The sequence below is a fragment of the Podarcis muralis genome, chromosome 3, assembly GCF_964188315.1.
Source record: "Podarcis muralis chromosome 3, rPodMur119.hap1.1, whole genome shotgun sequence".
In the NCBI taxonomy this organism is placed as follows: Eukaryota; Metazoa; Chordata; class Lepidosauria; order Squamata; family Lacertidae; genus Podarcis; species Podarcis muralis.
In genome coordinates, this window is record NC_135657.1 from 30,294,883 (window position 1) to 30,314,599 (window position 19,717).

The 19,717-nt window shown below is 42.5% G+C and overlaps 1 protein-coding gene across 2 annotated transcripts in view; it reads left to right on the forward strand.

The window, feature by feature from the left end:
• MIA3 (MIA SH3 domain ER export factor 3) overlaps positions 1–18,937 on the forward strand; it is a 33,866-nt gene extending 14,929 nt beyond the window's left edge. Inside the window, exons 7-28 of one of the 2 annotated variants that reach the window (XM_028724581.2) lie at positions 2,917–3,048; positions 3,796–3,817; positions 4,702–4,790; positions 4,982–5,059; positions 5,143–5,253; positions 6,884–6,955; positions 7,530–7,634; positions 10,523–10,645; positions 10,759–10,861; positions 11,332–11,387; positions 11,850–11,940; positions 12,757–12,895; positions 13,745–13,846; positions 13,926–13,986; positions 14,092–14,127; positions 14,272–14,339; positions 14,864–14,961; positions 15,045–15,167; positions 16,159–16,235; positions 16,397–16,468; positions 17,381–17,522; positions 18,056–18,937. In XM_028724581.2, coding sequence (XP_028580414.2) covers positions 2,917–3,048; positions 3,796–3,817; positions 4,702–4,790; positions 4,982–5,059; positions 5,143–5,253; positions 6,884–6,955; positions 7,530–7,634; positions 10,523–10,645; positions 10,759–10,861; positions 11,332–11,387; positions 11,850–11,940; positions 12,757–12,895; positions 13,745–13,846; positions 13,926–13,986; positions 14,092–14,127; positions 14,272–14,339; positions 14,864–14,961; positions 15,045–15,167; positions 16,159–16,235; positions 16,397–16,468; positions 17,381–17,522; positions 18,056–18,378 — 2,223 coding nt within the window. In that variant the 3' untranslated portion in view covers positions 18,379–18,937. The remainder of the gene's footprint in view (positions 1–2,916; positions 3,049–3,795; positions 3,818–4,701; positions 4,791–4,981; positions 5,060–5,142; positions 5,254–6,883; positions 6,956–7,529; positions 7,635–10,522; positions 10,646–10,758; positions 10,862–11,331; positions 11,388–11,849; positions 11,941–12,756; positions 12,896–13,744; positions 13,847–13,925; positions 13,987–14,091; positions 14,128–14,271; positions 14,340–14,863; positions 14,962–15,044; positions 15,168–16,158; positions 16,236–16,396; positions 16,469–17,380; positions 17,523–18,055) is intronic. The other variant, XM_028724583.2, reaches the window with a different exon arrangement.
• Positions 18,938–19,717: the final 780 nt, after the last annotated feature.

Consider the following 19,717-nt stretch of genomic DNA (forward strand, 5'->3'; position numbering starts at 1 on the left):
CAGCCTTATGCACCCAAGTGTGCTTGCAACCGAGTCTGAACCACATTCACACAGAAGCATGTTCAAAGACAATGGTACCTTGGTTTTTGAATGTCTCCGTTGACAAACATTTCGGTTTTCAAATGCCGTAAACCCAGAAGTAAATGCTTCAGTTTTCAAACACGCCTCGGAAGTCAAACATGTCAGCAGCTTCCGTACTGAGTTTTCCGTATTGAGGCTTCGGCTTTCAAACCTTTCAGAACTCAAATGGTCTTCCAGAATGGATTACATTTGAAAACTGAGGTACCACTGTAATTTCAGTGACAGTTGACTGCTGTTCAAGCATGTTTAAAAGATTTCAGCAAACACACACCTGGAACCCTCTACGAGAAAAGCAGCATGCATGGCAATGATTTGTAGTTGTTTACAACCAGCAGTAGAAACACCCGTGCTGCTCTGCTGCTCAAAAAAAGAGCCTTCATTGCCTGTTCTTCTAGACTTCCCGTTATATACAAATAGGTGGTGTCCCCTCTTTTTGCACACACCTGAATGTAAAAGGTACGCGTTTGCTCTTGAAGCCAAACAGTTTTGCTTCCAAAGTAACTTAAACCAGTGCCGTTTGAGGAGCTGAGGCCTGTGGTCGCCTCCAGCCGTGCTCTCGCTGTAACTCCCGTATCAAGTGAACGGCTACAGCGCTTTCCTTCGGGAGTCAAAAGACAGTCCGCGGGAACGTGCTGTCACCCCATTGCCGAGCAAAGAGCATTCACCGCTGCTCCCAACCCTGCCCGCCTTCACCGACTTCCGGCAAGGACCCGGCGCGGCCACCTTCCCTTCCGGAATCTCCTTCCCCCTGACCTGCCGGCACGGGCCGATGACGTCACGGGGTCGCTCGAGGGTCAGCGCGAGGTGACGTGTCCCTGCGGGGAACACAGGCGCCGTATCAACGGTCGGGGAGAAACGGGCCAAGTTCGCCGCCGCCGCCTCCTTCCCGCTCAGATAGTGGCAAGCGTCTCTCCCCGCCCACCTCTCCCCATATGGAGTCCGTCAGTCCTCCCGGCGCCCCCGGTGGCGGCGCGGCGCTTCTCCTGGGGCCGCTGTCCCGCGGCTACGCTTCCCTCACGGGCCGCCTTCTGGAGGTGAGCCGGGGGCTGGCGGCCAGGCAAGGGGCGAATCTCGGCGGGGTCTCAGGAGAGGGGGGGAGTTGTAGTCGCAGGGGTTCTTGTCGCCCCCTTCTCGCAGGGGGTCCGCCTTCCAGGGCTCTTCGTATTTTGAAGGCTCCGAGCGCCCGTTGGGGGCTTCCGTCGCACCTGGGGAAAGGACCGTGGCGGCGGCGGCCGAGGGATGCGGGTGGGGGTTGGGTGGAGGTGAAAGTAACCCGATGGCCCTTTAGAGACAGTGCGAGGAGAAACTAGGTGAAACTAGTGCTGGAGATGAGACAGGGAGAAGGGGAAACGTGGGTTTCCGTACGACAGAGGAGGATTTGTTTACTCCTTGCCTCTCTCTCCACCCCCTTTTGCAGGGCAGATGTGGATCGGCAGAAAGATTTAACAAACGCTGGTCCGGTGCTGCTGCTGGGGGGTGGGGAATGTAATGCTGTTTTCAAAACGCGTACACAGCCCACAAACAAGTTGTATCCTGAAATGGCTTTTGCAGAATACAGAGTTCCAGCGGGGATAAACCTGTTTAGATCAGCTTTCGTAGTTCTTCCAAGTTCGTGGGCTCACAGGAGCTAGGAGTGTAGAGGAGATGAGATAATTTTCGAGGGTTCAGTAAATGGCCCTGAAGTTGCATCTTGACTGCTTTCTCTCGTCCCAGCCCCCATTTTACAGTGAGTTGTTTGTAAATGTTTGTGGCTCTGAAGCCTCATGCTCCTGTATCATGTAACCTCACACTCTTCCGGGAAATAAATAGGGCATCCTTCCCTTCCACTTTGCAAACGATTCTAGAAAACATAAATTAGAATTATGCACGTTTCAGTAAAGTTTTCTTGTTTGTGTCTCTATGTTTTGGGGGAGCGGTCACATAGATCCTGTATTGCTATATGTGTCATAGGTTTCAATATGACAAATACCTAATTCTTCTTGTGTGGAAAGATCTATAGTGACATAGCAACCTGGAATAATTGTGTGTTGAGTTCTGTGTGGACAGAGTCCTAGTTTCTCCACTCCACCTCCTCTTTTCTGCGTATCAGTACACCTAGTGATGCAAAGGTTTCTGGGAATGAAACTGAAAGCTTGTGTAACTGTCAATAACAAGATGTTGTAAATGTGTGGTGTAATAGCAAGCTATCAAGGATCCAACAGCTTTAATTCAACATACATACCTTTGATTCAACACACAACTTCAAAACTTAGTAAAGTATGGGTTCTGAAATTTACTTTCTGATTTTTTAAGTATATATATTTTGAAATTCTAATGAGGAATAATTTAAGAAAACTAACAACTTGAAAGTCATCAGGGATTTAGACTTAAGATTATGCTAGGTTTAACTTGGCTAAATTTAAATGTGTAGGATGTTGTTGTTGAAGAAGAAGAATAAATCCAAAAGTTAACAGTAACAGAATATTGATTTTGTTGTTGTTGGAAGAATAAAAAATTAGAATTTCTTTAAGCAAATTCAGAACAAAGGGAACTGCTTGTGAATTCCTTTCCCACAACCCAGCTCAAGCTGCCTTATCTTTGGTGAGAGAACCCTTTAGATTTTGTCATACTTTACATTAAGTCGTTTCTGTTCTGGTCTGTGTGCATATGATTAGGCTATAATTTTTGGTTGGTCTCATATGCTTGCCAGGCATATGAGATACAATTGGGAGTGGACCCCATTAAAATTAGTGGACATTCCTCTGTGTAAACTTTCCTATGAGTTTGGTGCATTTTCTAAATATGTACTCACTTGACAGCTTTTAAGAAAAATAAAATATGCCAACTTTTTTTTAGTTGGTTTCAACACTACCTGAAGACATGCAGCCTGGTCCTGACTTCCATGGACTTCCTTGGGAGCCCATTATTATTACTGTCTTTGTGGGATTTGCTACACTTGCCATTTTCTTGTGGAGAACTTGTCTATCTGTAAGTATATTTTCAAGGTCAGATACAGTATACTGATGTTTAGTTATCTGGCCGAGCTTTGACAGTTATGATTATGAAGTCTTTCAAGCTTCAATATTTGGTGTCAAATATTTCTACCTTCAACAGTAAAGCACATAAATTTATTTTAAATACTTTTTAATGAAGTGTTTTAACAGAAAACAAGTCAGTGCTGAACATTTCTGTCAAAAGTGCCATATTGACACTTACTGGAAACGTACTGTTCTGCAGTTGCTAAATCCAATGTTAAAGTTGAACAATAAATAGTAATGGCAAAGATGGATCCTTGCTAGACAGTTTCAGTACTGATAATATGGACAATGGTCTACATTCTCAAAATAAAGGGAGAAGTTTCTATAATATATATAATGTGTGGCAAGTTTATTATTGCCTCAAATTACAACATCATCAATGATAGAATGGCTTGACGGGCAAGCTTCAAACTGGTACTTTACTTGTTGCTCTTTTAGTTTCAAAATCAAATGTTTTTAATTGTACCCACACAGTACTTGCATAACCAGAACTTTGGCCTGACTTTGAAGCAGAACCTAAAAGCTTTTATTAGAAGCTTGCTTGCATAATGTAAATTGATACTTGCAATGGAAACCATGCTTGTGTTGATATTTCTTAAAGCGGTTATTGACAACCATTTACTTTTCATTGTTGATAGCATTAATAAAATGGCATAATCTTTCTCCTAATGCTATCTTTTATCCATTCCTTTTGTAGGTAAAGAGTAGAATGTATCAAGGTAGGAATATTTTGTCCTTGCGATATTGCAGATTGTATGGCAGGATTGCTTTATTGCTTAATATAACTTTGAGCACTTAGTATCAGAATTTATTATTTAATACCATGTGTATAAAGAGCCATTTGGACACTTCAGTATTCTGGCTGCTCTTTACTCTGTTTGTCTAGGCAGACCAGGTTGTAATCCAAAGATTGCATGTACCTGTCCCTCAGGTGTTTTCCTGGATTCATGGGAACTACCATGTCTGTCTCTATACCTTTGTGCTGTGCTGGATTCTACTTAGGAGAATCTCCCAAGGGTGGTTTTGTTTTTGTTTTGAGAGGGTGGGAAAAGCAGTGAGAAAGGAAGGCTTGAGAAGCTTTGGTGTGTATACAGGCCTTTGAATCCTGCCTGTTTCCCATAGCCCCCTTTGTACTGTCTGCCTAACTCTTTCCAATGCATCTTGAATGTGTCTTTCCACACTACCTCACTGGAGCTTTGACATAATAGGTTTCAGTATGAAGAATACCTTCCCCTTGAGTCCCCAAGAAGGGTCATAATGTGGTGTGTCTGTTAGCATAAAATGTAGGAGCTTCACACTGAAGCCTAATAGAAGATCTCGAGGGTGGGAAAAGAGCCCTTTTTTCCAGTGAACTGCATGCACACTGGAGTTGACAGCCCCAGTTCAGGGAAACTGAACCTAAGTTGAATGATAGATCCATGATATATTGTGATGTCTAAGCTCACCATTTTCAGCAGTTGACATCAGTGTTGTGGGGTGGGGGCCATGTTGGGGCATTTTTTATTTGTAATTGTTGAGGTACATGTGATGTGTAAGGGTTAGCAGGGTAGCCCAGTTCTACAGAAAAATGCTCCACATTTGTCCCTAATTTTCTTTTTTCTAGTGACAGAAAAACAACTTGTAGAAAAAATTAAAACTCTCTTAAAAGAAAAGACAGAAATCTTAGAAAAGATGTCGGAATATGATCAAAAGGTATTGTGCTGTCTGCATGTCTTTATTATTCTGAAGTTAAAAATTTAATACCAGTGTTTGGATAATCTAAAATGTGCGTGTCCTCTACTCTCTTTTAGTGGTATAATTGGGAATATCAAAATTTGGGATATCAAAAATGAAATTAATGTTAGGTTTCTACATTCCATGTTTGTTTGTTTTCTTTTAAAAAGATAAAAGCAGCAAAAGAAGCTGTGAACGAGGCCCAGAAACAAAACACAAATCTCTCAGATGAGGCTACAGGGCTTAAGGTATGAAACAAGGATTTTATTCTTATGACAGATGTTTAAAATATTTAAACAAAATAAACATATCTTTCAATTGCTGTTAACAGGACACAATCAGGGGGCTTAAAGAAACAAACCATCTGTTAGACGAGCGAGTGAAAAAATTGCACGCCATGCTAGAAACTGAGAAAGAGCACTACTCAGAGAAGCAGAAACAAGTAAGCAAATTTTCCTACTTTGCTACTGGCTGTTGGCATGTTTGAGAGTGTGGTTAAGCTCCTTGGAAAGGTGGTGGTGGTTGAGAACTTCATGAACACTTGAAGAGGTGAACTTTTTTTACTTCAATTTGACATTAAATTCTGTAATCTGTTTAATATTTAAATGTCAGCACTTACAATTGAAAAGTCCAGTAACTCGTATTTTCCATTGGGTTTTGGAAACCTGACCATTTTTGTGTGATGTGGGCCTTCACTGCTTTGGAATCCACACAAATGGCTCTCGTCAGTCACTCATGCTTAGAATTTTCCCTGGAATGTTCTATCTACACTCATGCCTCCAAGCTTTATTTTCAATAGAGTTAATGGTAACTTTTAAGTTAATAATCTTACAACATTTATAGAATTGTAGAGTTGGACGGGACCCCCAGGGTCATCTAGTTCAACCCCCTGCAATGTAGGAATCTCAGCTAAAGAATCTATGAGAGATAGCCATCCAAGCTCTGCTTAAAAACCTCCAAAGAAGGAAAGTGCACCACCTTCTGAAAAGTCCTTTACACTGTCAAACAGCTGTTACTGTCAGAATCTCCTTTCTTATAGCTTGAATCCATTGTTTGGGTCCTACCCTCTGGAGAAGGAGAAAACGAGCTTGCTCCATCTTCCATATGACAGCCCTTTAGACAGTGGCATAGCGTGCGTTTTGCGCCCACTACCCACCTTGTGGGCGTTGTGCGAGAGGCAGCAGGTGGCCTTCGCTGCACCCTTGCGGTGGCTGCTTCTTACAGAGGTTGCCTGCTGGTTACTTTGTTTGCCCTCTCAGCTCAGTGAGCTCCCAGTGGGAGCTGTGGCTGGCACTCCTTGGCAGACGTGGCAGCATCCCAGCAGTGCTGGAGCTGCAGCTGCAGCAGGCCTAGGAGGAGGGTGGCAGAGAGCAGGCCAAGCAGCCAAGCACAACCCTTCCCTGGCCACCTCTCCTTGGCCGCGCAGTGCAAGGGTGGGTGCTGGTGGACCCCAGGCGAGTGGGTGGCTCCCCTCTCTGCATTCCCACCTCAGGGCATGCATCTTGCCCAAGGATACCCGCCAGGAGGGAGGCCCTAGGGAAGGACTGGTGTGGGCCGGGGGGAGGTGTCCCTTCCTTGGGACCTAAAGCAAACATTGTGGCTCTCCAAATGTTGCTGAACTACAATACCCATCATCTCTTATGGAGGCAGCTGAGGTTGATGGAAGTTGGATTCCAACAACATGCCTGATCCCTGACCTTAATCATACTGGTAATGCTTATATTTATTTAGCACATTGCAGTATTCAGAGTACTTCATAGAGCTTATTTCAGTCCTTGCAACAGTGCTATAAGGTAGGCTAGTAGTATCCACATATGGTGTTGGTGAGACTGAGAAATAGTGACTTGTTTGCCTAAGGCTATTTATGAATGTGCTCCTGACGCAATATGAGCCGGTATTCCAGCTCAATATGTAGTTACTATGCTATCTTTTCTTATTCTGAGTAAATGTACCCTGATGGCCTGCTTAACTACCCAGTAGTTTACGTATTACACATCTCAGTAAATGTAATGTCAGTATAGCTCTTTCATTTTCAAGCCCAATATGTATGCCTTTTTTATTTCTATTCACAGCTCACAGAAGCGCAGAAGTCTTTGGAGAACTTCCAAGAAGTCATCACATTGCATTCTGTAGAGCTCTCTGAGGTAACACATCTGGATTTTGAATTCAAGTAAATCTTTGACCTGATATCAGCATCACTTTAAACCACAGTTAAAAACAAATTACTGTTCAATGTGAATGCACAATTTGCTGGTGCATGCTGCTGAAAAGTTCTCATTCTGCTCTTCGCACTCCTGCTGTGCTACCAGGACCAATTAAGTGTCTGGCTTGTCCTGATGTTCAAATAAACAAATCTATGAGCAATAAACAAATTTTGGTCTTGGCTTACTGCTTGCAGTTTGTTCAGGGTTAATACCATGAGCCTGGATTTGAACATCATGACAAACGAGAATCTGTCATGTTTCAAGGTGGTGCAACAGAAGTGGAGGGAGGAATGCTGTAGGAATTTTTTAGCTGCATGCACATACAGCTTGTGCATTTGTATTAAACCATAATTTGTTTTTAACCATGGTTTAATGGGAGGTATGGTCTCCCAAGATAATAGAAGAATCTAAATTCTGAATGTTGCGGGTTATTAAATTATTCTGTGCTTTTTTGGTGTAAGCTGGTATTTTTATGTGGTTTGCATATTAAACTTGAAATTATTGGAATTTTTAGGTGCAGATAGCTCTTAATGAAGCTAAACTAAGTGAAGAAAAAGTGAAGTCTGAATTGAGTCGTATTCAAGAAGAGAATACGAGACTTAAGAAGAGTAAGGAGCAAGTGAGTGTGCCGTTTTTGTTAAACTGCTGTTCTTCTTAATTAGGCTTTGCTTTGTGTACATATCAGACCAAGTTAATTCTGCTTGAAAAGTTTGCTCATTTTAAAATATTGAGGGGCATGAGTAGTTGTTGACATCCATCTGTCTCGAAAGACAATGGAGTGCACCTCTGCAGGTGAAGTCTAAACGCTGTGTTATCAGCACCGAAGTGACCTCTCTGGGATGTGAGCCTGGGCAGTATATATGGAGGTCCTGGACCATCTAGACAACAAGACCCTCCTCTTGGCCTCACTGATGTGGTCCAAAGGAAAGCAGAGCAATATGTTTGGCACCAGCTTGGCTGGAGTTGCCGGAAGGAGGCGTACAAGGCCAAATCCAACCATCTTAGTGACTCTGCTCAGATTTTGTGTAGGCTTTATTCCTTAGCCTTTTCCTCTCCTGAAGATATCCCACACAAGGCAGCAGAAGTTTAGGCTCAGGGTTTCCCCTCTCCTAGATGGGCTACCTTCTCAGGTTAATAAGCCCCATCTGCCCCTTACTTCCCCCTACAGCATGTGTAGAAACCGCCTTCTTGACTGTTGGACCCACTATTGGTCTCGTGCAGTCAGGGATTGGGCAGTACCTGGGCAGCACTGGGGAAGGAGACAAAGGACAATGAAGATAGCTAGGTGCTGCTGTGAGTGTGGCAAACTCTAGGGGAAACAGTTGACCCCTAGGAGCTGAAGCAGGGATGGGAAACCTTTTTTCTATTTGAGGGCTGCCTGAGAGCAGTGGGCAAAACCAAAACCAATGGTGGCCAGGCCAGGCTTGTGTAACTCATTTCACGGGATGGTTCCTTATTTAGTAAAAGCCGTTTTAATATTTTTCCTTGGAAAAGCAGTATTGGGAACATTTTTTGCCAGTTCTGTTGCCATCATAAAGGCATTGCTTAATACCTTCCTCCTTTAGCAGAACAATGTGGGAGGAATGCAAGAATAGGGAAGGAAAGGAACAAGAGTCTGATAACTCTGGGGCATAAAACTGGCTGAAGGTTTCATCCGGCCTCTGGAATACACATTGTCCAACCCTAAGCTAATAGAATGTTGCAATCAGGGATGGTGAATTTCTTTGGAGATTCTCAGCAAAAAGAATACTTTATATCTGTAATGCAAGTGTCATGCTTATCCGTTAGCTGAGATGGTATTGTTTTGCGTCCCCATCTGTGCACAGAGGTTAAGGAGCAGCAGCAGTCTTTGTAGATGTATTTGACCCTAGATATATTTGACCAGTGCTTTTTTTCCTGGGGGTACGCATACCCCTAAACATTTTGTGAATCTTTGTACTTTTGTCCATTTACTGTATTTATTTCCCCCCGATTTGAACTATAAAATGGTGATTTTCTTGAGTCAAAATGAGAGCACCCCTAAACTTTTTTTAAAAAAAACACACTTTATTTGACCATATCGAGCTTCACACTTTCTTTTATTAAATCCTTTGCTTATATCACAAGTACAGTTCTTTACAGTGAATTATACTTGCTGTCCTGTTTAAAGCTGGTCATTGCAAAGACAGTCTGGAACCCTAATGCTAGGAGGCTGATTTGCATTGCTCTGTGAGAGAATGAAACCTGATGATGGTGCCTCTAGTTCCTGTGACTGGCAAGAACAGCTGCCCACCCCACCCCCACAGCCATGCTCAATGTTGTTCCTGTGCAGATTCTCAAGTGTCCGGAAAGTCATTTCTGGCCATGCTCTTCAGTGTCTTCCTAACTTAAAGTTACATCCATATGATGCCAGAACATAAGTGGCGTGATGAAAGCACATTGAACAAGAAATACTTTTTGGCCTTGAGAGAGAAGAAAGGAAAGCTGATGAGAAGTCCAGGTCAAACTTCCTTAGTTGATGATTCCTAGACTCTTGAAGGAATTACCATAGCTGTATCAGCTGTAGTTATCAGACCTTCTCTTCCCATGACTTCTGGCAACATGTTAACCTTTTGTTACATTGATGATATTGGAGCTAGAGAAGATGGAACCTTGGTAGAAGTGAAACATGAATGCACAATTGTGGGGAAATAAGTGGTTAGGAAACCCCACCATAGGAGCTGCCAGCTACAATATTTACTCGTGTAGAATATCTACATCTTCATTTATATTCCTGAGAAGCTCTCAAGAGTAGCTTATAGAAAAAAATTCTCACCCAAAATGATGCCCCCATCTGGTTTTGGGAACTCTCTGTGGTTCTCTGACACAGTGGAGTGGGGATGAACAGCTAGATTGTGCTCAGGTTATGATGAAGGCAAGTCTCCCCTTGCTGACAGTTGACACTGATGGGCAGCAGCTCCTACCAAGGTCATTTGAGGCAAGGGAATATACCATATACAATATACTTACAATACACTTTCTCAGTATATTGAAAAATTGGAGAAGGTGGAAATGTTCAACAATGAATTCTAAAAGAAATATAGATGGTTAGAGAGATGCTGAAGATGCATGTTATGGTTAGGTGAATCCCATCCTGAATTCCTTTATGTATCGGGTGGGTGCCTTGTGGCAGCTTTAGAAATGTTATTGCTCCAGGGAGAATATTAAAATGCTGATCCCCTGTGCAATCCACCCACCCCTCCTGTTTTCTGGTTTTATTATAAGATATCTAAATATATCAGTTAAAGCTGTGCTTTCATTTTAAAGGATTTTGTGCATGGCTGCACATGATCGTTCTTTTGCCTGTGCCTCCCCTCATTATGAGCCAGCATTATTTTTTTAAGGGGTGGCATGTTCTTTTTTGTTTTGGCACAACTTTAACTTTGACATATTTAGCCACTCTGGTGTAGTTTTAAAACATGATGGCCTTAGTTACATGCTGTTTGTCATCCCAGTAATATTGTTAATATTGTACTTGTGTTCTTTCAGCTGCTGCAACAAGCAGAAGGCTGGAGTGAGAGGCACAGTGAGCTCAGTGAACAGATCAAGTTGTATCAGAAATCTCAGAATGATATGGAAGAAGCACTTGCCTATAAAGAAAATGAAATTGAAGTAAGCTCTCTTGAAGAACAACTTTCTTCTGTATTCATGACTCTGTGATTGAACTACTACACCTAATGTTGTGGTCCTATAGTTTAAAATTTGGCTTTTTGCTGCTGCTTTAGGTTTTGACTAACTGCATTATGCAGCTGAAGCAGCTTGATGCAGAATCTGAGCCAGAAGGCAAGAGGGATGATGGAAATGATCTGGCCAATGGAGAGCTCTCAGGTACTAAAATCTTAGATAACCTGGTAGACCATTCAAGCAGTTAATCTTGAGGAAGCAGTAGCTGAAGTCTCCTAGGGGCAATAGTACACAACAGTGAATAATTAACATCTGTTATGTGTCAAATAGGAACAGATACTCCTAATACAAAAGACCAGAAATTAAGATGATGTCCATCTAACATACTGGCTGTGTCACTGAGAAGTAAATTTCTCAACTCTGAATTATATCTATAATGTGAGCAATTCATCAGATAAATAACTGGATTGGATTGCCATCGTGATCTGCCCTTTCTTGAGTCAATTGTGAACATCAGTAGCTTTTAATTCCTATAATTGAAATATTTTCCTGCTTCATGTTGAAATGTGTTGCTTTCATCTGTACACTTCTAGACAATTATCTATGGAGATCTTGCCATGTTTTGAAAATTTTGCTTAAACAGACACAATGAAAATAATTTTTCTCCCTTCTAGATACCAGGAATGAAAAGATGAAGAATCAGATTAAACAGATGATGGATGTTTCAAGGGTATAACACAGATGCTTCCAATCTTTGGGGGGCAGTGGGCACATTTGGGATTCTTGAAGTGTCATAGCAGCTTCACAAAATTGCTGCCATGGGGGCATGTACATTCATAAAAAGGCTACTGTGTGGGCATGCCCAGGCACAAAACACCCATTTCATATAACACAAACTGGGTAGGCTGAAAGATCTGAGTCCAAGCAGAGCCCCAAAATACAAAATTCTTTTGAGCCCATGTTAACACAGATCCCTTCCCCTTACCCACCATAGTGTAGAAGCTCACAAAAATCTGAAACACCTTCAGTAATATCCCACTAGTTATAGCAGGCCTCAAAGGTGCTGTGAGAGAATCTGGGGGCAGTTTGGTACATGAAGTAACCCCATGAAAACATTGTTTTGTGTAATCAATATGGCCCAAGTTTGTATTCCAGGAGAGTGTTTCACTGGCCATTTGTTGCCTTTTTGCAGGTAAAAACAACATTATCTATCATTGAAGAAGAAAGAGATCACATGCGCTCCAAACTTAATGATGAAGTAGCAGCAAGGCATGAGTTGGAAGGTGTGTTCAGCAAATATATAATTTGGAATGACAAGTTCTTTAAAAGAAACCACTGCAGTAACTCATCAGTTAAGGGGGTTCCCATTTCCTTTCGTTGATAGACTAGAAACCTTGGGGCACAAGAATGGTTGTTTAGTTCAAATCAGTCAATGAAATCCATCTGCTTCACCCTGCTTTTTGTCCCTAATACTTCCCTTGCCAGTGTGTAATGATGTGGTTATGATAGAGACTACAGTCAACCGCTTAGACCTCTCACTGTCTCAGCTCTAGATCCAGCAGCTGCATTCCCCATTGGCTGGCATTCATCAGCCTTCTAGACATTTCCTTCAGGCCAAGAGAACATAGGGCCTAGAAAAAGGGAACAGTTGTGCATAGTCTAGCCCAGTTTCACTTTTTCCACTCCCTGTTGTGTTTGCAGATTTCTGGTTTTTGGCTGCTGACTTTAAGCTATCTTACTTCCCCTAGTGCTTACAGCATCTCCTTATCTTAAGCTCTGGGGAATTTCTTTACAGCCCTTTCTTTGATAGACTGCATTTTGCTTAATTCATGGTCTTATTTCTGCCTCTTTCCACCTACCCTTCTTTCAGCCTCCTTACTTCAGGGCACCATCTTTCGGTCCTCCTCTTTATGTTGGGACCTCTTCCATGTCACTGGCCTGCCTCTGTGTGAAGCTTATTTCCACCCAAATTTGCAGTTTTTCCTTCTGTCAAAGAGCCTGGAGTGAAAACTGTCTTGTTTCCTGAGCAATTGAATGTTCTGTGTCACCGTATCTTAGCTCTTAGAAATGTTGTACTAAATTGGTTTGTCTTATTGCAGAGCAAATCAAGAAGCTGGAACATGATTCTTGTTCCTTGCAGAGAGCAAAATCTCAGCTAGAAAGTGAATGTAAAACTCTGCAACAGAAAGTGGAGATTCTCAATGAGCTTTATCAGCAGAAGGAAATGGCACTTCAGAAGTAAGTACTGGGCTTTTTAAAGATGATAAAAATACCCCAAAACATGGTATAAACCAGTTTACCCCAATCTGGCACCCTTCATATGTTTTGGATGACCTCTCATCAACCCAACCAGCATGGCCAGTTGTCAAGAGATGATAGGAATTGTAGTCCCACAGTATTTGGAAGGAATAACGTTCTGGAAAGCTTGTGTAAGCTATAACATCATTTTGCTCCTTTTCTGTTTACCTTTCATAGAATCTTGGAAGGGACCAAAGGGTCATCTAGTCCAACCGCCTGCAATGCAGGAATCTCAGCTAAAGCATCCATGACAGATGGCTATCCAACATCTGCTTAAAAACCTCCAAGGAAGGAGAGTTCACCACCTCTCATGGGAGTCTGTTGCACTGCTGAACAGCTCTTGCCATCAGAAAGTTTTTCCAAATGTTTAATCGGAATATCCTTTCTTGTAACTTGAAGCCATAGCCTTGAGTCTTAACCCTGAAGAGCAGGAGAAAACAAGCATGCTCCCTCTTCCATGTGATAGCCCTTAAGATATCTGAAGATGGCTATCATATCTCCTCTCAGTCTCCTCTTTTCCAGGCTAAACATACCCAGCTTCTGTTTTTTCAGCCATTCCAATAGGGCTAGAATTGATTCCCATAGCTGCAAATAATTAAAAAAAAAAAAATTTTACCCCACCATTGAACCAAGGAGAGGCTGAAACGCCAATTGACAATTTGTCATGGTTGAGGACTACCTGAAACATGGAGTTGTGTAAGAGTGATACAAAAGCTTTAGAACTTTTTCCAATGCTGTCAGGTTGTGTCTGGCCACAGAGGGTTAATTATACCTAAATTTCTGCTTTAGGAAGTTGTCACAAGAAGAGTATGAGCGTCAAGAGAAGGATCAGAAGCTCTCTGCTGCAGATGAAAAAGCAGTCCTGGCAGTTGAAGACGTGAAAAAATACAAGTAAATAGATTGATTGATGAATGTAATGTCTCATATTTTCAGACAGTGAGCAGAAGTAATCTCTCAAATTCTTTGACAGAAAGAGAATTGACGAAATTGTTGAAGAACTGCAACAGACAGAGCGATCTTACAAGAATCAGGTGTGATGCTATCCCAATAAATCTTTCTGAAGCAGTCAATGTAGGATATAAACCAATGTGCAGACTCAAATAAACTTTTCTTCCTTCCTTCCTTAATGTTTTAAGATTGACATCCATGAGAAGAAGGCCCATGAGAATTGGGTAAGGATTTTATTAAAGCATATAAAAAAGCTTTTCCTATAGTTGAGCAGGGCAGTTAATGCTTTTCGCAGAACAGCAGCAATTAGCCTTTAATGTGTATTTTCCTAGCAGAACGTGACTTTCACTATTTTTTTTCTATTGCAGCTCATAGCACGTTCTGCCGAAAGGGCATTAGCTGAAGAAAAAAGGGAAAATTCCAACTTAAGGCTCAAGTAAGTATGTTCTCTACTTGGTAACTTCAAAAGGTGCTTGGTTTTATAGACTGCCACTAATACTAAGTTATTCACAACTGCAGGTTTCTTGGTGAAAGTGCATATTATTTAATGGCAAATTCCTTCAGCGCAAAGGCGCCAACTTGCCCCCCCCCCATTGTGGGGGTGCATCATGTGATGTGTTATGTTACACACCATGTGACATGTCCTGCCCCACCTAGCGCTCGTGCGCCGTGCTGAGACGCTCGAGCATCCTGCCGCTGTGATGCCAGCGCTTGTGTGGTGGAGAATGGGGAGCGCAGAGCAGAGCTCCATGCTCAACCTCTTCCCTACACAACATCGGTGGGGATTAGGAAGTGGATCAGGGGCTGCAGGATTTTGGGGGAGCCCACCCCCCTCCTTGAAAAAATGTTGGGGGCTGAAGACCCCTCAGCCCCCAACCACATGGCGCACCTGCTTCAGCACTATATCGTACAAGCATGAATGCACTTTGAGATTAACTTTCGATTTTCCTCCGTTAATAGATTAATAGAGATGGATCAGAAAATAGCTGCGCTTCAGAGACCACTAATTGTGAAACCAACTGCAGGCCGACCAGACCATCAAGCCGCCCCTCGCAGAGGTAGATGCTCTGTTCACCTTTGGCTAAGGATCTTTCAAAAAAGGAAATAAAAAGTTGAGACCAGTGACCATGCTTTATTACAGGTCCATTAAGTCGAGATGGATCCTTTGGGCCCTCACCTGTGAGCGGGGGAGCTCCTTCCCCACCGCTGATGATGGAACCCCTTGGGCGTCCCCTTTCTGCCAATCCAAGAGAAGGTTCAAGAGGTGAATATGGCAATAAATCAATCCTTTTTCTTTCTTCCCTAGGTTGTCTTGCTATAGAAGCCTGCTTTATTCACTTTAAACTTTTATAAAGGGCCCATTTTTTATTTTTATGAAATTCTCTCACTTTTCCTTCTTTGGTTTAAGAATGAAAATAGTAAACATAACAAAGCAGTCCTAAATTAGCCAGGATGCCACACTGTGTTTATAGATGTTGGGTTATAATTCAGTTAATTTTAAGCCTTTTGTGTCCTGTTGACCTTAATAGGAAAATAAAGCACCTTATTTTTTGCTAGCATATGTGCACAGTTTGTAAATGGAGTAATCCTTAATGCCATAGTGCTATGCTAATTTCATTCTTCCCTTTCTCCAAGGAGTTCAGAATGGTGTGCAAGGTTTTCTCCCTCCCCCTTTTTATCCTCTCAAACCTGAGAGGTAGTTTAGGCTGAAAGTTATTGGCTAAGGTTGCTCAATGAGCTTCCTGGCTGAGTGAGTGTTTGAAACTGGGTCTCTCTGGTCGTAGTCCAATGCTCAAACCACTGTATGCATTACTGTTCAGGGAGGAAAGGAGTGCATAGCCCAGGTCTCTAAACCAGAAGTAGGGAATATGTGCTCCTCCAGATGTTGCTGAGCTACAACTCCCATTCTGTCTGACAATTGGCTGTGCTGGCTGGTGCTTAGAAGCCATTAGGGCATGTAAGTGGTATATAAATTGAGAAATAATTCTTAACAAAATGTGCATACCACTTAGAAGAACAAAAGATCTCTAAGTTGTAGACAAGCAACAAGTGGGTGTCCACAGATTCCTCATCATTGCTCCAAATAATGTTGCAGAAATAACTGCTCACCAAGCTATGATTTCCTGAAGACATTCTGAACTATCTAGAAGAATGTTCCAGGGAAGACCAGAGACTGCAGCTATACTGATGGCAGGTCAACTGAGAAAGTGCATTTCTTTTCAAAATGGTAAAAAATATGTGGTCTTTCTCTTTAGAGCTTGGCCCTGCTGTAGCATCCCTAATGACCTGTGGGCCAAGGACATCATCTCCTGCTGCAGTAGTGGATGGAATGGTAAGCAAGGGGCAGGGAGGTTTTTTAAAATCTTCTGAGATGGCATTTTGGGAAGAACCATGTGTGTTATCCCACTGTACAGGTCTCATCAGCTCTTACATATCATGTTCTTATTTTGTCTATCATCTTACTGTCTTTATGTTGCTGGGGGGGAAATAAAGCCAAACCCTCCTAAAGAGCCTGAAGCCCCCTGTGTTTCTACTGCCCCACCTTCATCTGTTGAAGCAACAGCAGTGAGTACCAAGAGCCTGGGAATGGTGCTTTTGCTTTCCCCTGGTTTGATGGAGAGGAGCATGATGCTTCATAACTTGGCATGGCAAAATGAGCCCCGTGAGACTCATTTTAGGTTACAACTCTTCTGGGGCTTCTTGACTTCCTAAGGTTGCATACATTGGTGAGGGTAGCTAACATATACTACATTTGTAAAAGCTATGCTTTGGTCCTGAGTTATTTTCTAGAAATCTAATATAGTAGATATTTGAGGCTTTTTTTTTTTTAATCCCTTGGGTACTTTCTGGATTTCTATGTGTTTAAATTAACTGTTTGTTTGGGTTTGCTGGTGCTTTAAGAAATACTAACTACATGGATGATGGTTTTAGGTGGTTAAATATTCAGGATTGTAACTTAGTTGAAACACCTGTTTTTTGTTTAGCCAGAGTATTCAGGAAAAGGAAAATCCCCATAGCAGGGGTGGGGAACGTTTTTCAGTTCAGGAGCAGCATTTCCTTGTGCGGTCTGCATCCCAATCATGGGTGGAGCCAGAGGCAAAAGTAGTTTGGGCAATGGATGAGAGTCTTGCCTTTGTACAGCAGGCTACATTCCAGTCAAAATTTGAAGACTGCTACACACACAAGACTCTACATTCTCCGTTCAGGCAAGGAACAGGCAGTCTTAACCAGGCAAAAGTACTTGATGGGCACTGAAAATGCTGTGCAAGGAGGAGTTTAGTCTGAGGCTCATTTAGAGAGGTCTGGAGAGCTGCAACTGGTCCCCTAGCCTGAGATTCCTCACCCCTGTTTGGTAGTATGCAGTGAAAACGAGTTTGAAAATACATAGCTTTCAAACACTTAACATTTTTGGTGGAAGATCAGTTTTATATTTCGCTGGTGTATATAGTAGAAGACTAACTTTTCTGTCTTACACAGGTTAACATGGGTCCTAAAGGCCCACCACCTTACCCAGGGGCCCCCGTAATGGGACCGCCAGCAGCTGGACATTTGCCACCACCTCCAGTTCGTGTTGGACTTCCACCCCGGCTACCCTATGGACCTCGACCTCTTCCCTTAGGTATGGTTGTTTTTCCATTGTGCTTTTTTAAAAAAAATTATGTTTATTTGAATTGGCATTACAGGTTCAAGAATCTTTCTCACAACCTGTTGCAGAACAAAGTTATCTTTGCGGCAATGAGTGAGTGGGCAGGGGTGCCTCATGGTGAATTTGTGAGAGCTGAGCAATGTTAGCAATACTAATTTGAGAGCCATAACCTGCTTTGAATATTTGGCTGAAGTATTTCATCTGAATATTGCCTTGATAGATTTGGTGAGTCTATTGATAGTTGTAACTATGTGGGAAAAGGACTGGAAGTGACAAGAGAGGCATGCAAAATACAGATGGTTCCTTTTCTGAGAAGTGGAACATTTTGTTGTCTGTTCACATATTATCTGCCAGGCATAAAGGCTTCAAATATGCTTCTTTAAAATGGAAGTTGGTAAACTTGGAATTCTGTGCCTGCTGTTTGGTTTCTGTCAAATTTCTGGGGTGAGATTGCAAGTATGTACTTCCTCCCAGTGAATAATTCACTGTACTGCTTTTCCTTCCAGTACGTGGAGGCCCTCCACCACCTCTTCCAAGAGACTATCCACCTGTCCCTCCATTTGGAATGAGAGACTTTCCACATGGTCCACTACCACCTCCTGATCAGAGAGTATATCAGCGTGGACCTCCTCCTTTCCGGCCTCCATACCCAAGAGATTATCCTCCAGGCCCTCCACGGCTACCTCCGCAAGGATTAAGGGACTACCCCCCTCCTCCTGCCAGAGACTTGCCACCTTCAGGACCCAATGACTACCAAGGAGGTCCTTCTGGTCCCCCATCCCCAGCTAGCTCACGGGACTCTGCACATCATGCTGAAGAGAAGCCATGACTTTGGATTTCTGGACTGATCTCCATCATGTTTCATGTGGGGAGGATTTCATTGGCTTCAGAACCAACTCTTCTTTCCTCCTCTGGACTTGGTTTCTATGTAGCTTTTTTCTTTCTTTCTCCTTTGCAGAAATAATTTCTCTAGCAACGTGCATTTGATCACCTTTAAATAAGGACTTGTTCATCCTCTTGGGATGCACATATAATTTTTCTGTGATGAACCTGAAGCCTGCTTCTACAGCTGTGGCTGACCTGCAGCTCTCAACGTGCAATATATGAAAGTACCTGTGTGGTTAGTTTTTAATTAATGTAGCCTATGTAATAAGTTGGTGAATGATTTCAAAATGATAATTTGAACATTTCCTGTGGAAATACCTTTGGTAAGAAATGCTACCCCTTCACATATAGCCTACAGTGACTGTAGACAAGTGGTTTACATGAGGATTCTAATGCAGATATTTTTAAACTACCTGGTATGAAAGACCAGAAGCAAACTACTCTGTACTGGAAGGACAAATCTACTAATAAAGTGAGCAAGATCTCTTTCTCTTTTTTTGCTACATTTAGAAGAATGAATTTTGTACAGATCCATTTTCCTTTGCAGTAATGAATAGTACTTGTCGAAAGATGGCTTAAGATGAAAGGATAGAACAAATTCTTCCAGCTAGTGGGTGATATTCAGCTAAGTTTTAGACCCATTGCAATTAATAGGCCTAACTTAGTAACAGTCATCGATTTCAGTGGGCATACACTGAGTAAAACTTAGTTGATGACCACCCAGTGTCATGCTTCCATAAAGCACAAAAACCCCGCAATTTAGAGCCCTTGTAGCCCAGGAAATTTCAGGTAAGGAACAAATTTCCCATGTCAAGTGCAGATTCCTTAATCACAGGCTCAAAAAATTATGAGTTGAAATGGTGCCATTTTACATCAAATCACTTGGTAATTGTTATAAAACAGCATATTTGAGTTGAATCTGAGGGGGACGTGAGCTGGTGGCTCCTTGCCCAGGACTCCTTCCATTACCCCACCCCAGCTGGCTTCATTGGAGTCATTTGACCCTCCTGAGCAGTATGGGCTGTGGAGCTGCCGTGGGGAAGGGGTCTTTGGGCAGATGCAGCTTCCATGAGCAGTACTGTTGAGGATTCTCTAGAGATGCTAGCACAGAGGGCTGCTGAAGTGGGGCTCAGAAGCTCACCCTTCCCTTGTGCTCATTTTGATTACTTTTTGCTTGTCATGTTTGGCTCTGTAGTAGGCCAGATCTTGTTTCAAAACTACATCAGTCAAGAAGATAGCTCAGATAAGACTACCTTACAACCCAGCCTTAAACATATCTACTC